At 42.3% G+C, this 16,051-nt stretch overlaps 1 protein-coding gene across 1 annotated transcript in view; it reads right to left on the bottom strand.

The window, feature by feature from the left end:
• The window catches only part of nup210 (nucleoporin 210), a 60,028-nt gene extending 44,840 nt beyond the window's left edge, over positions 1-15,188 (bottom strand). The window contains exons 1-4 of the mRNA XM_071371141.1: positions 14,525-15,188; positions 13,375-13,514; positions 1,323-1,454; positions 331-427 (exon numbers count right to left, since the gene is read on the bottom strand). Coding sequence (XP_071227242.1) covers positions 331-427; positions 1,323-1,454; positions 13,375-13,514; positions 14,525-14,691 — 536 coding nt within the window. The 5' untranslated portion in view covers positions 14,692-15,188. The remainder of the gene's footprint in view (positions 1-330; positions 428-1,322; positions 1,455-13,374; positions 13,515-14,524) is intronic.
• Positions 15,189-16,051: the final 863 nt, after the last annotated feature.

Here is a 16,051-nt window from a genome sequence, read left to right as displayed (position 1 = left end):
GAAAGGGATTGGAAAATACATTACATGCCTATTATCGACAGTGACAAATGGACATCTTACAATTAACCTCCACATACAGAGGATAATATATTAGACTTGTGACAAGATTACTTCAGTATAGGATAGGCCTCAGGTTTTGAGGTCAAATTTGGCACAAGGCTAATCATAACCAAATGTATTTAAATAACCTGATAAGTCACAGGTAAGATTGAATTTGCATTGAATTTCCATCCTTAAACCAGTTGCTATAATGATGTTGTTGACCATCTACTTTACATTCACCCTCACGGGCAGGTTGTTTTCTCCATGATTGAGTGCGAGGAAACGCACCTTAATGAGTTGTAGGAGTCAAGGTATCCATCCATGTCTGCGTCTTTCACTATGGTCCAGTCAAACACCAGGCTTGCTAGGGTGCTGAAGGTGTTTCCTGCACAATCGACAATTTGGGGGTGAGAGACGTGGCCAAGTACATGCACCCATTGCTTGGGATTAGATTTAACGTGCGTTGTGCAATTTAAGTTTCAACTTGAAAATATACATCACACTGCTACAGGCAAAAAATTGCCCCGTGAATTTGCGTTGAAAGGACTTAAATCCCTGTGGACAAGACGGCAAATACAGCACACCACTTTGACTAGTCCCTAAAGGTCACGGTCCTATGAGCCCAAACACCAATAATCCTCCTTCAACACGGCATTTCAGCTATTTCCATTTGATAGATCGGAGAGTAGTACACATAAAGGCTAAAACAAACAACAAAACGCAGCGCGCCTTAGGGGCCCGTCGTCAAACGGAATCAGGTTGCGGCTCCAGCTCATTGAACAGAGTTTGTCTGTGCCTGGCCCAAATGGAACCAGTGAGACAGAACAAAGAGACATTTAACCACTGCCTGAGGACAGGGAAGGCCTGCCACGGGGGAAATCACAATCATCACTACTGGAAAAGTCATTAAACTGGCTAGTCCACACAACAATACCGTGGATCTCTCTATGCATTAAGCTGAAGCGGATAGCACTTTGAAGTTATTCTTATATCTGTAGTAAAGCTGTAATTACTCTACTAAGAACATTGCAGTAACATGTTGCAGAGCAATTGCAATGTAAAAACGTTTACACAAGTGGAATATCAGGACTTTGTTCCTACAATGGTGATACAATGTCACTAGAGTAAGTACACGGTTAATACAGAGGTAGGCATAGAGCAACTTAATGTAAAGTGGCGTGATGACAGCATACTGTGACGTAAATCTCTCGGAGCAAAAGAGAACCGGTGCTACAAGCCGTCCAATAAAGCACAACAGTGTATCCTTGAACACTCCTCACCCTCAGAGTCCAGGGCGTGGATCTTCAGTTCCAGTGGCGAGTCCTCCAGGTGCAGCTCTCTGGTGGTGGACACTATCTGGATCTCACTGATGATGTCCACGATGGCGTCACAGCGCAGTACCTGTCCCGTTACTGAGTACAAGAGGAGAGGACAGCCACACACACACACAGGTAATGCAGCCAGTTATCATCAAACGCACCAAACCTTAGCAATGACTGATACGGTACGAGGTGTATTACATTTACATTTAAGTCATTTAGCAGACGCTCTTATCCAGAGCGACTTACAAATTGGTGCATTCACCTTATGACATCCAGTGGAACGGCCACTTTACAATAGTGCATCTAAATCTTTTAAGGGGGGGGGGAGTGAGAAGGATTACTTTATCCTATCCTAGGTATTCCTTAAAGAGGTGGGGTTTCAGGTGTCTCCGGAAGGTGGTGATTGACTCCGCTGTCCTGGCGTCGTGAGGGAGTTTGTTCCACCATTGGGGGGCCAGAGCAGCGAACAGTTTTGACTGGGCTGAGCGGGAACTGTACTTCCTCAGTGGTAGGGAGGCGAGCAGGCCAGTATTCAACGCAAGAAAGGAAACAGCTCAGAGGTCCTGCTGTGATTAGCGACGGGCTACATTCAAGTATTACTGCACTGTTCTGTACAGTTTCAACGTGATTGTTGTTAAAGACGTTTATAAGAAAGGCATCTGAAAGGACCTGTGTGTTAGGCACCTCTAATTACAGTCTGTATCACGAATGACTGCCCCATGACAAGCCAATAGCGCTGGAGTAAACATCTGGCTTGCAGTACCATTGCACAATGTGGTAAAGCAGCAGTTTTCATTCATTTTACTGAGCCCCACGGGGATGCACTTTTTAGATCTAGCCAAGCACTTACAAACCGGATTAAGCTAATGAAAGGGAAATATTTCAACATGTACAATACCAGTCAAAAGTTTGGACACACGTACTCATTGAAGGTTTTTATCTTTATTTTTTACTATTTTCTACATTGTAGAATAATAGTGAAGACATCAAAACTATGAAATAACACGTGGAATCATGTAGTAACCAACAAAAGTGTTAAACAAATCAAAATATATTTTACTCTTCAAAATAGCCACCCTTTGCCTTGATGACAGACTTGCACACTATTGGCAGTCTCTCAACCAGTCATGAGGTAGTCACCTGGAATGGTGTGCCTTGTTAAAAGTTAATTTGTGGAATTTCTTTCCTTCTCATTTGAGCCAATCAGTTGTCCTGTGACCAGGTAGGGATGGTATACAGAAGACAGCCCTATTTGGTAAAAGACCAGGTCCATAACAGCTCAAATAAGCAAAGAGAAACGACAATCGATCAGACAATCACAATCGGTCACAATCGGTCAGTTAATGCAAAACATTTTAAGAACTGAAAGTTTCTTTAAGTGCTGTCGCAAAAACCATCAAGCGCTAAGATGAAACTGTTCATTAGAGTTAACTGCACCTCAGACTGCAGCCCAAATAAATGCTTCACAAAGCTCAAGTAACAGACATCTCAATATCAACTGTTCAGAGACTGCATAAAGCAGGCCTTCGTGGTTGAATTGCTGCAAAGAAACCATCACTAAAGGACACCAATAAGAAGAAGAGACTTGCTTGGGCCAAGAAACACAAGTAATGGACATTAGACCGGTGGAAATCTGTCCTTTGGTCTGATGAGTCCAAATTTCAGATTTTTGGTTCTAACCGCTGTGTCTTTGTGAGACGCAGAGTAGGTGAACGGATGATCTCCGTATGTATGGTTCCCACCTTGAAGCAATGAGGAGGTGGTGTGATGTGCTTTGCTGGTGACAGTGTCTGTGATTTATTTAGAATTCAAGGCAAACTTAACCAGTATGGATGGCTACCACAACGTTCTGCAGCGATATGCCATCCCACCTGGTTTGCGCTGAGTGGGATTATCATTTGTTTTTCAACAGGACAATGACCCAAAACACACCTCCACGCTGTGTAAGGGCTATTTGACCAAGGAGAGCGATGGAGTCCTGCATCAGATGACCTGGCCTCCACAATCACTTGACCTCAGTTGACCTAGTTCATAAGGTCGATTTAAGCAATACACTGAGTAGATTATCTGGTGATGGCCTATAGGCTAAATCACCTCAACTTCCATGGACCAAAGTATAACAAGTCCTTACCTTGAACCAAGTGTCCATACAACCTTTCCATGCAAGTAAAGCACATGTCGGATACAAAATGTCATGACAGACCTAATGGAAACAGCAAATTTGTCGATAAACTTTCCAAATGTTGACAAAACAAAATACGCTAGACATGGTGGGATCTTTTCGTCTGTGTAAAATGAATTATGCGAGAAATGGGAGTTGAAATGCTTTCATGCTAAAATATTGATATAATAACCATTATGGCGTAGCAGTCGGACGCGTGTTTGTCTTGTCCCGTGTAAATAGTCCTCGTTTCTTTTTCGTATGCATTTCGTATATATTTTAATTTCACTTTCCATTTAGGAACTGAATATACATTCCGCCTCACCCAATGTGGTACGGATCTGCTATTTCTTTTATACTTTAGAACCGTAACCCCAATCAGAAGCTAGCCAGATAACTAGCTACTAGCTAGTAGTCAGTTAGCCACTGCTGCGGTCTTCACCCTTAACTCGGACACCAGCCAGCTTCAGCTCGGGCCAATACCTGCCAGTCTGCAAGCGCGATATCAACCCAGAGCATATAGGACTGCTTTTTCACTACCACATCACCGGATATTTTTTCTTTTTTTTCCCTTCTACTTCATCACCGGATTTCAGCCGCAGGCTCTGGACATTTGCACCTTGATTTTCGCAGCTAGCTAGCTGCAAACCGTGTGTCTATTGGCTTACGTCGATCCCGGAGCAAACGTAATTTATTCCGGAGCTAGCTGAGGAGCTCCATCAGCCATTCCTGGGCTACAGTCACCTATCCGGACCCGTTTTTTTTGTTTTTTTGTTGTTGCTGCAGATACGGAGCCCCACCGGGCCTTCACGACTGACTGCCGACGTTATCTGCCCGAGGGAGTTATCCAACTGGCACCCCCGTCCCGACGTTACCTGAACGCTCATCTGGGGCCCGCTAATCGTTAGCTGTCTTATCGGCTGCTATCTGAATAAGTATATCGGACAATTATTATTATTATTATTATATTTTCTTTTTTTTTCTTGGGCCACTATATCTATTTTGCCAATTTGGATTGATCCCCTCTACCACACGGAACCCCACTAACCTACCGACGGAAACGCACGAGGTATCTACAATTAGACCTCCATCCTATGCTATCTTGCTACCGATAGCCTCTACCTGGCCTACTGTCTGGATCGCCGTGACCCCAACCAACCTCTACTCACTGGACCCTTATTGATCACTCGATTAAGCATGCCTCTCCTTAATGTAAATATGCCTTGTCCATTGTTGTTCTGGTTAGTGTTTATTGGCTTATTTCACTGTAGAGACTCTAGCCCTGCTCACTATACCATATCCAACCTCTCAGTTCCACCACCCACATATGCGATGACATCACCTGGTTTCAATGATGTTTCTAGAGACAATATCTCTCTCATCATCACTCAATACCTAGGTTTACCTCCACTGTATTCACATCCTACCATACCTTTGTCTGTACATTATTCCTTTAAGCTATTTTATCGCCCCCAGAAACTTCCTTTTACTCTCTGCTCTAGTAGCTCTAGACGACCAATTCTCATAGCTTTTAGCCGTACCCTTATCCTACTCCTCCTCTGGTGATGTAGAGGTGAATCCAGGCCCTGCAGTACCTAGCTCCACTCCTATTCCCCAGGCGCTCTCTTTTGATGACTTCTGTAACCGTAATAGCCTTGGCTTCATGCATGTTAACATTAGAAGCCTCCTCCCTAAGTTTGTTTTGTTCACTGCTTTAGCACACTCTGCCAACCCGGATGTTTTAGCCGTGTCTGAATCCTGGCTTAGAAAGACCACCAAAAATTCAGACATTTTCATCCCCAATTACAAGATTTTCAGACAAGATAGAACGGCCAAAGGGGGCGGTGTTGCAATCTACTGCAAAGATTGCCTGCAGAGTTCTGTTTTACTATCCAGGTCTGTTCCCAAACAATTTGAACTTCTACTTTTAAAAATCCACCTCTCTAAAAACAAGTCTCTCACCGTTGCCGCCTGCTATAGACCACCCTCTGCCCCCAGCTGTGCTCTGGACACTATATGTGAACTGATTGCCCCCCATCTATCTTCAGAGCTCGTGCTGCTAGGCGACCTAAATTTGAACATGCTCAACACCCCAGCCACCCTACAATCTAAGCTTGATGCCCTCAATCTCACACAAATTATCAATGAACCTACCAGGTACCACCCCAATTCCGTAAACACGGGTACCCTCATAGATATCATCCTAACAAACTTGCCCTCCAAATACACCTCTGCTGTTTTCAACCAAGATCTCAGCGATCACTGCCTCATTGCCTGCATCCGTAATGGGTCAGCGGTCAAACGACCTCCACTCATCACTGTCAAACGCTCCCTGAAACACTTCAGCGAGCAGGCCTTTCTAATCGACCTGGCCGGGGTATCCTGGAAGGATATTGATCTCATCCCGTCAGTAGAGGATGCCTGGACATTTTTTAAAAATGCCTTCCTCACCATCTTGAATAAGCATGCCCCATTCAAGAAATTTAGAACCAGGAACAGATATAGCCCTTGGTTCTCTCCTGACCTGACTGCCCTTAACCAACAGAAAAACATCCTGTGGCGTTCTGCATTAGCATCGAACAGCCCCCGTGATATGCAACTTTTCAGGGAAGCCAGAAACCAATATACACAGGCAGTTAGAACAGCCAAGGCTAGCTTTTTCAAGCAGAAATTTGCTTCCTGCAACACAAATTCAAAAAAGTTCTTGGACACCGTAAAGTCCATGGAGAATAAGAACACCTCCTCCCAGCTTCCAACCGCTCTGAAGATAGGAAACACTGTCACCACCGACAAATCCACTATAATTGAGAATTTCAATAAGCATTTTTCTACGGCTGGCCATGCTTTCCACCTGGCTACCCCTACCCCGGACAACAGCACTGCCCTCCCCTCTGCTACTCGCCCAAGCCTTCCCCATTTCTCTTTCTCCCAAATACAGTCAGCTGATGTTCTAAAAGAGCTGCAAAATCTGGACCCTTACAAATCAGCCGGGCTAGATAATCTGGACCCTTTCTTTCTAAAACTATCTGCTGAAATTGTGGCCACCCCTATTACTAGCCTCTTCAACCTCTCTTTCGTGTCGTCTGAGATTCCCAAAGATTGGAAAGCAGCTGCGGTTATCCCCCTCTTCAAAGGGGGGGACACTCTTGACCCTAACAGCTACAGACCTATATCTATCCTACCCTGCCTTTCTAAGGTCTTCGAAAGCCAAGTCAACAAACAGATTACCGACCATTTCGAATCCCACCATACCTTCTCCGCTATGCAATCTGGTTTCAGAGCTGGTCATGGGTGCACCTCAGCCACGCTCAAGGTCATAAACGATATCTTAACCGCCATCGATAGGAAACAATACTGTGCAGCCGTATTCATTGACCTGGCCAAGGCTTTTGACTCTGTCAATCACCACATCCTCATCGGCAGACACGACAGCCTTGGTTTCTCTAATGATTGCCTCGCCTGGTTCACCAACTACTTCTCTGATCGAGTTCAGTGTGTCAAATCGGAGGGTCTGTTGTCCGGGCCTCTGGCAGTCTCTATGGGGGTGCCACAGGGTTCAATTCTTGGACCGACTCTCTTCTCTGTATACATCAATGATGTCGCTCTTGCTGCTGGTGATTCTCTGATCCACCTCTACGCAGACGACACTATTCTGTATACTTCTGGCCCTTCTTTTGACACTGTGTTAACAACCCTCCAGGCGAGCTTCAATGCCATACAACTCTCCTTCCGTGGCCTCCAATTGCTCTTAAATACAAGTAAAACTAAATGCATGCTCTTCAACCGATCGCTGCCTGCACCTGCCCGCCTGTCCAACATCACTACTCTGGACGGTTCTGACTTAGAATATGTGGACAACTACAAACACCTAGGTGTCTGGTTAGACTGTAAACTCTCCTTCCAGACTCACATCAAACATCTCCAATCCAAAGTCAAATCTAGAATTGGCTTCCTATTCCGCAACAAAGCATCCTTTACTCATGCTGCCAAACATACCCTTGTAAAACTGACCATCCTACCAATCCTCGACTTCGGTGATGTCATTTACAAAATAGCCTCCAAAACCCTACTCAATAAATTGGATGCAGTCTATCACAGTGCCATCCGTTTTGTCACCAAAGCCCCATATACTACCCACCACTGCGACCTGTACACTCTCGTTGGCTGGCCCTCGCTTCATACTCGTCGCCAAACCCACTGGTTCCAGGTCATCTACAAGACCCTGCTAGGTAAAGTCCCCCCTTATCTCAGCTCGCTGGTCACCATAGCAGCACCTACCTGTAGCACGCGCTCCAGCAGGTATATCTCTCTAGTCACCCCCAAAACCAATTCTTCCTTTGGACGCCTCTCCTTCCAGTTCTCTGCTGCCAATGACTGGAACGAACTACAAAAATCTCTGAAACTGGAAACACTTATCTCCCTCACTAGCTTTAAGCACCAGCTGTCAGAGCAGCTCATAGATTACTGCACCTGTACATAGCCCATCTATAATTTAGCCCAAACAACTACCTCTTTACCTACTGTATTTATTTATTTATTTATTTAGCTCCTTTGCACCCCATTATTTCTGTCTCTACTTTGCGCTTTCTTCCACTGCAAACCAACCATTCCAGTGTTTTTAGTTTTTATTTTACTTGCTGTGTTGTATTCACTTCGCCTCCATGGCCTTTTTATATTTTTATTTATTTATACATATATTTGTTTGCCTTCACCTCCCTTCTCACCTCACTTGCTCACATTGTATATAGACTTATTTTTTTCACTGTATTATTGACTATATGTTTGTTTTACTCCATGTGTAACTATGTGTTGTTGTATGTGTCGAACTGCTTTGCTTTATCTTGGCCAGGTCGCAATTGTAAATGAGAACGTGTTCTCAATTTGCCTACCTGGTTAAATAAAGGTTAAATAAAAAAAATAAAAAAATAAAATATCGAAGTAAACTGAGTCACATGATGACACGTGTGCTCTTCCCACTATGACTAGGGAATTGATGCAGTTTATTAGATTACAGATGAAATAAATGATGATGAACTTCACATGGTGGTGAAAGTGCAAGGTGATGAGCTTGATGCTTCTTTCCAATAAATATCGAGGCTATTATTCTGGTGACATGATGATCGATGCTTGGCTGCCATTTGACACATTTTTATAATCTCGCTCTTTTGTCCATAATCATTTCATCATGTAGGCTATACCCGCACTGTATCTGTGAGCAGTTGGCTTGAGCGCACATGCCAATACCAGAGAGGGCACATTCGCTATATAACGCAAACCATCAGTAGAGTTGAAAATGCGATGAAAACCCATTTAACCTTTTCAAACACGAGTTCCAGATATCTCTATTCTTTTTTTTCTCCTCAATTTCGTGGTATCCAATTGGTAGTTACAGTCTTGTCTCATCGCTGCAACTCCCATACTGACTCGGGAGAGGCGAAGGTCGAGAGCCGTGCGTCCTCCGAAACACAACCTAACCAAGCCGCAATGCTTCTTGACACAATGCCCTTTCTTGAAACACCCTACACCTGGTGACCGTGACAGCGTGCACTGCGCCCGGCCCGCCACAGGAGTCACTAGTGAGCAATGGGACAAGGACATTCCTGCCGCCAAGCCTTCCCCTAACCCGGACGACGCTGGGCCAATTGTGCGCCGCTCCATGGGTCCCCCGGTCGTAGCCGGGTGCAACAGAGCCTGGACTCTAACCCAGAATCTCTAGTGGCACAGCTAGCACTGTGATGCAGTGCCTTCGACCACTGAGCCACACGGTAGGCCAAGTTCCACATATCTCTAACGGTCGCCCCAGCGCGAGTTGTTTTATGCACACAATGTCAGAATGCACCTTCCAATCAAGGTAAGTTCCTTATTTTCTGCATATCGTGTTGTCGTTTCTACTGTAGGTGCATACAGTCTGCATGTATGTATGTATGTAGCATAATGTATTTACAGTTTCACTCACATTTTCAAGTTCTGGTGACAAATAATGCATTCTGATTATTGCATAGATTGTAATGGACACTTATGATGTGTGTAAAATACTTTTTTGAAGGTTGTACTGATAATAATGAGCTAATGCTAAGCTCTTTGCCAGCTATGTGTGGCGCCATGTTTGTTGACATTATACAATGCATTCTGTCAGACCAAAGATGTTATAATGAGGTGAAGGAATGGTTCACTCATCTTTCGGGTAAACTTCCGGAAGTGAATGAAGGGAAGTGAATTATCGTAGACGACACACCCTCTTCAACATGCATACTATAAAACAGACAACTCATCTTGTCTCCTCTTACTATCTTTGGTTGATGCGGGAAAAAAACATGCCGGCGCCCACAAACTACCCTTCTTCGGATTACTTTCGATTTCTAGAAAGTGTTTAACTAAATTATTTCGATCAACGGTGAGCTCACCCGTGATGTGATTAATTATACATAGTAATTGCTATTAGCTAATTCATATTGTAGTTTCGGTCAACTGAGAGTTATGAAAATATGACTGCTTGTGTTACATCAATCTTTCCTCAGTTAGCTCTAGGACAAATGTAGCCTACATTTTCCAGTTTGGATGATTGTGTTATGCTGTAGCTACTTCTGTGTATGTCTGAACATTGTATTCAAAAATAAACTGCTCACATTCTGGACATAACTTTGTAAGGACTGTGTTTGTGCAAAATATTTGTGAAAACAAAAAGTGGCCAGCTTAAATGTTGATTGTTGAGTCAATCGAAACTGGATGTTCTAAATAAGCGTTCTAATTAGAGGTCAACCGATTATGATTTTTCAACGCCGATACAGATTGTTGGGAGGACGATAAAATGCCGATACCTGATTTTTTATATATATACAGTGGGGCAAAAAAGTATTTAGTCAGCCACCAATTGTGCAAGTTCTCCCACTTAAAAAGATGAGAGAGGCCTGTAATTTTCATCATAGGTACACTTCAACTATGACAGACAAAATGAGAAAATAAAATCCAGAAAATCACATTGTAGGATTTTAATGAATTTATTTGCAAATTATGGTGGAAAATAAGTATTTGGTCACCTACAAACAAGTAAGATTTCTGGCTCTCACAGACCTGTAACTTTTTCTTTAAGAGGCTCCTCTGTCCTCCACTCGTTACCTGTATTAATGGCACCTGTTTAAACTTGTTATCAGTATAAAAGACACCTGTCCACAACCTCAAACTCCAAACTCCACTATGGCCAAGACCAAAGAGCTGTCAAAGGACCCCAGAAACAAAATTGTAGACCTGCACCAGGCTGGGAAGACTGAATCTGCAATAGGTAAGCAGCTTGGTTTGAAGAAATCAACTGTGGGAGCAATTATTAGGAAATGGAAGACATACAAGACCACTGATAATCTCCCTCGATCTGGGGCTCCACGCAAGATCTCACCCCGTGGGGTCAAAATGATCACAAGAACAGTGAGCAAAAATCCCAGAACCACACGGGGGGACCTAGTGAATGACCTGCAGAGAGCTGGGACCAAAGTAACAAAGCCTACCATCAGCAAGGGCATTGAAGATGAAACGTGGCTGGGTCTTTCAGCATGACAATGATCCCAAACACACCGCCCGGGCAACGAAGGAGTGGCTTCGTAAGAAGCATTTCAAGGTCCTGGAGTGGCCTAGCCAGTCTCCAGATCTCAACCCCATAGAAAATCTTTGGAGGGAGTTGAAAGTCCGTGTTGCCCAGCAACAGCCCCAAAACATCACTGCTCTAGAGGAGATCTGCATGGAGGAATGAGCCAAAATACCAGCAACAGTGTGTGAAAACCTTGTGAAGACTTACAGAAAACGTTTGACCTCTGTCATTGCCAACAAAGGGTATATAACAAAGTATTGAGATAAACTTTTGTTATTGACCAAATACTTATTTTCCACCATAATTTGCAAATAAATTCATAAAAAATTCTACAATGTGATTTTCTGGATTTTTTTCTCTCATTTTGTCTGTCATAGTTGAAGTGTACCTATGATGAAAATTACAGGTCTCTCTCATCTTTTTAAGTGGGAGAACTTGCACAATTGGTGGCTGACTAAATACTTTTTTGCCCCACTGTATATATATTTGTAATAATGACAATTACTACAATACTGAATGAACACTTATTAACTTAATATAATACATAAATACAATCTATTTAGTCTCAAATAAATAATGAAACATGTTCAATTTGGTTTAAATAATGCAAAAACAGTGTTGGAGAAGAAAGTAACAGTGCAATACGTCCCCATGTAAAAAAGCTAACGTTTAACGTTACTTGCTCAGAACATGAGAACATATGAAAGCTGGTGGTTCAATATTCCCAACGAAGTAGTTTTAGGTTGTAGTTATTATAGGAATTATAGGACTATTTCTCTCTATACCATTTGTATTTCATATACCTTTGACTATTGGATGTTCTTATAGGCACTTTAGTATTGCCAGGCTAATCTCGGGAGTTGATAGACTTGAAGTCATAAACAGCGCTGTGCTTCAAGCATTGCTAAGAGCTGCTGGCAAAACGCAGTAAACTGCTGTTTGAATGAATTCTTACGAGCCTGCTGCTGCCTACCACCGCTCAGTCAGACTGCTCTATCAAATCAAAGACTTAATTATAATAAACACAGAAATATGAGCCTTTGGTCATTAATATAGTCAAATCCAGACACTATCAATTCGAAAACAAAACGTTTATTCTTTCAGTGAAATAAGGAACCATTCCCTATTTTATCGAGCAGATGGCAACCCTAAGTCTAAATATTGCTGTTTCATTGCACAACCTTCAATGTTATGTCATAATTGGCAAATTCAGGCAAATTAATTACAGTCTTCACACAGTTCGCAACGAGCCAGGACCCCCAAACTGTTGCATATACCCTGACTCTGTTTGCACTGAACGCAAGAGAAGTGACAATTTCCCTAGTTAATATTGCCTGCAAACATTAATTTATTTTAACTAAATATGCAGCTTTAAAAATATATACTTGTGTGTATTGATTTTAAGAAAGGCATTGATGTTAATGGTTAGGTACATATGTGAAACGATTGTGCTTTATTCGCTTATCTGCTTTTTTCGCAAATGTGCTTTAGTTAAATCATCACCCGTTTGTCAAAGTTGAAGTAGGCTGTGATTCGATGATAAATTAACAGGCACCGCATTGATTATATGCAACGCAGGACAAGCTAGTTAACCTAGTAATATCATCAACCATGTGTATTTAACTACTGATTATGTGAAGATTGATTGTTTTTTTACAAGATAAGTTTAATGCTAGCTAGCAACTTACCTTGGCTCCTTGCAGCCACAAGGTCCTTTTGACGCTGCACTCGCGTAACAGGTGGTCAAGACTGCCACGCAGTTTCCTCGTGGATTGCAATGTAATCGCCCATAATCGGCATTAATGTAATGTGCCATGCCGATTAATCGGTTGACCTCTAGTTCTAATCACACCAGTTTGAGCGTATTCTGCGTAGAATGTTCACATCCGTTTGTTGATATGTGTGAAAAGGTTAACTAGTAAAAATAATATTTGGTATTTGGGAATTTAACCGCAAACTCGTTTTTATGTGCACTATGTCATCAAGCACAGACTTATCTGCAACAAGTCAGAGAATATTCACATGAAAATATGTTGCCAATTGGATGGAAACACATCTATGGAGAGATTCAAGAATAGCTTATGTGAGAATATGCTATTTCAATACTACCCTCATGAACTTCTGTATTAGCAGGTAGGCCCATTTCACCTGTTCACGTTAGGCTCGTATTATGCTGGATGAAAAGGCCCTCCATGGCTGTTTGACCAAAAGCTTAGCCACAATAAAGACACCTTTGCATCTCTCTTCATCCAACTGGGTACTGTACTCACCGACATCCTCAGCCAGTATGATGCTGGTGAGTCTGGAAGGCTGGGTGGAGCGGGCCTGGAGGACAGCTCTCTGGGAACACAGTCTGCTGATGTCAACTTCCACAGCCTCGATGCTGGCCACCTCCGGTCTGGTGGAAGACCTGGAGGAACGAAAGGTATTCAGACACTCTCTGGGGACAATTTAAGTTTATAGATAAATAACCTCTTATTTATTAAAAACTGAAGTGTTTTGCTTTCATCAGGGTGCTATTCAGCATAACCCGATGAACATAAAATCGGTCTAATAACTCACATTTTGCCTAATCTCAGTTAACACAGAACTGAAGTCTTGCATAATTGGTCAGACGCTCGATTAAGTTTTGGGTCCATAAGTGTTAAGAATAGAGATTGATTGAACAAGGATCCGAAACGAAGAGCTCCACCCGATCTCTTTGAAGTTACAGGCAAATCTGTGCCAAATGTCACATTTTATTACTAAATTCAAAAGATGCTAATGCAAAATCGTGATTTGTCCAAAGCACTGGAACTAACGCTACTCCTTATCTCACATTTCCCAATGTATGACGACAGATCTACCAATTTGTTTACGTAGTCTGTCTACGAGAGATTATATTTTGCCCAAGGACGTGTTGGGAGCGGTTATCTATCAAATTAAAGATTTTGACAGGAAATGTCTCTGATTGATGAGGCACAGGTTCTAAAATGAAAAGCATAACGTTTATTTCATTTTGCACTGCCTCTATGCACACTCACACTCCAACACACTAAACATGCACACACATTTATACTGACTCTACACACACATACAATCTTCATTTATTACGCTGCTGCTACTCTTTTTATCATCCACTGGACAGTTTATGGGAGGCATATGGCAGGGCCTGGGCTCATATCCATGTGCATGATCCCCGGTATTTTCCAGACACGGTCATGCCTGTTAGACAATACCCAAGCCAAAACTATTTCTTCCATAAAGATATTGACTTTCTATCAACTAAAATCATTATTCTGATTTAATATTTAGTTATATGCCACAGTGCATAGTAATGACCTAGTATGTAAGATGATACATGCGTGGACCAAGCAACACGTTTCCATGGCGGTAATATTCTAGGAAAGGTACCCATCTTTTTAAAAGATATTCACTTACCATCTGTAACAGCCTTCAGTTGCCTCCAGCGTGAAATTTATTCTAGTGCTTCGGGCAAGTGGTAATAAAACTTTGGGGATATTCAACTTTGAGGCACACGTGGTGTGAATTGTACTTGATATCAAAAACAAAAACACTGATAGTGAAATCAACGCAAAAACCGCCATTTTTGAAAGCCAGATAGATTATATTATAATAAAATAAAATAAATTCAAATTGTTAGAGGTTATAGCCTACTGCAGTTCAATAATTGTATCATTCTTTGATCCTCAATTAACATTTCCGACAGTGAGTGATCACCAAGAGGTAGGTAGGTACGCGTTAGATTAAACTAACATTGCTACTGTAACCATTTATTTCAGCAAATATTCGAACCATTGACAGGCTAACGTTACTTAGTTTCAATTCCTTACACTAACGGAGAGCCGCGACAGCATGACTATGATCATTTCACTTGTTCCCCTAAATGTACACGTTCAATTCAAGTTTCCTACAAAGCTCTTAGATAAAATATACAGTAGACTTCCGACGAACGTCTAAATGAACGATTCAATTAATTTAGACAAAAAATATAATTCACAGGACATGCAGAAATACCCGCCATTACAAATAATTGGAGCTGCAGCGTGCATGCTGGGAGTCTGTTGACGTCATTTACAAAGTCGAAATGTGAGTCTATGATGACGCTTTGTCTTAAAGATGCAGAGTTGCGCTTTTTGCCGGAACCATTTATGCCTAAATATTTTCATGTACATGAGGAGCTCTGCTTTAACTCACCAGCATTCCAGCAACATACCGTAGGCAGCCTATGTCTTAGCACCACTTACATACCACTCACATACTAATTCAGTCACCTATTGTGAAAGACAACTCAGTCAGTGCATTTGATCATGAGGTGAACTATGAATGCTCCTTATAACAGGAACAAATATGTCCAGGTGTGATCTGGACATGTTACTATATCCCTTGTATAGCCTATCTCAAGATATGAAACTACTGGTAGTCTGATACATAGAGTCCTACTGATAAAAGCAATTATAGTGTGGTTTCAAAACACTGATTGTAATGTCTGTGATTCTCTGGGGGGAGGAAACGCTGCCTTGGTCTCTGCTTTGACCCCAGACTGATGAGGATCACTGTATAGCATTAGTTAGTGAGTACTGCACCATTCCTCAATGTGATTGTTGTTCAGGAGGTCAGCAGGTCTAAACAACTCTCAGCAACCCAATTCTTCCTTTAACTACCAGCCGCTCTGTCTGAAAGAGAGCGACCCGGCTTTATTTTACTGGTTTGTGACCCACTGACACCGCCCTCGGTTAGAGGGGAATTAAGCAGCTCAGGAGTTAACACACACACAGGGAACTTTAATTAAACACACTGAGGAAGATGAATATGGGATGTACATGGGGATGGAAAGTGGGAAAGGTAGTGGAATGGTAGTGTAGAAGGAAATGAAAGGCAATGAAGATACAATATTAAAAGAGCATGAATAACAGTTACACATTATGTATCTATTATTACTTTTAT

Source organism: Salvelinus alpinus, chromosome 28 (genome assembly GCF_045679555.1).
Source record: "Salvelinus alpinus chromosome 28, SLU_Salpinus.1, whole genome shotgun sequence".
NCBI lineage: Eukaryota > Metazoa > Chordata > Actinopteri > Salmoniformes > Salmonidae > Salvelinus > Salvelinus alpinus.
The sequence above is the reverse complement of the archived record's forward strand: the minus strand, read 5'-3'. Positions and strand labels throughout refer to the sequence as shown.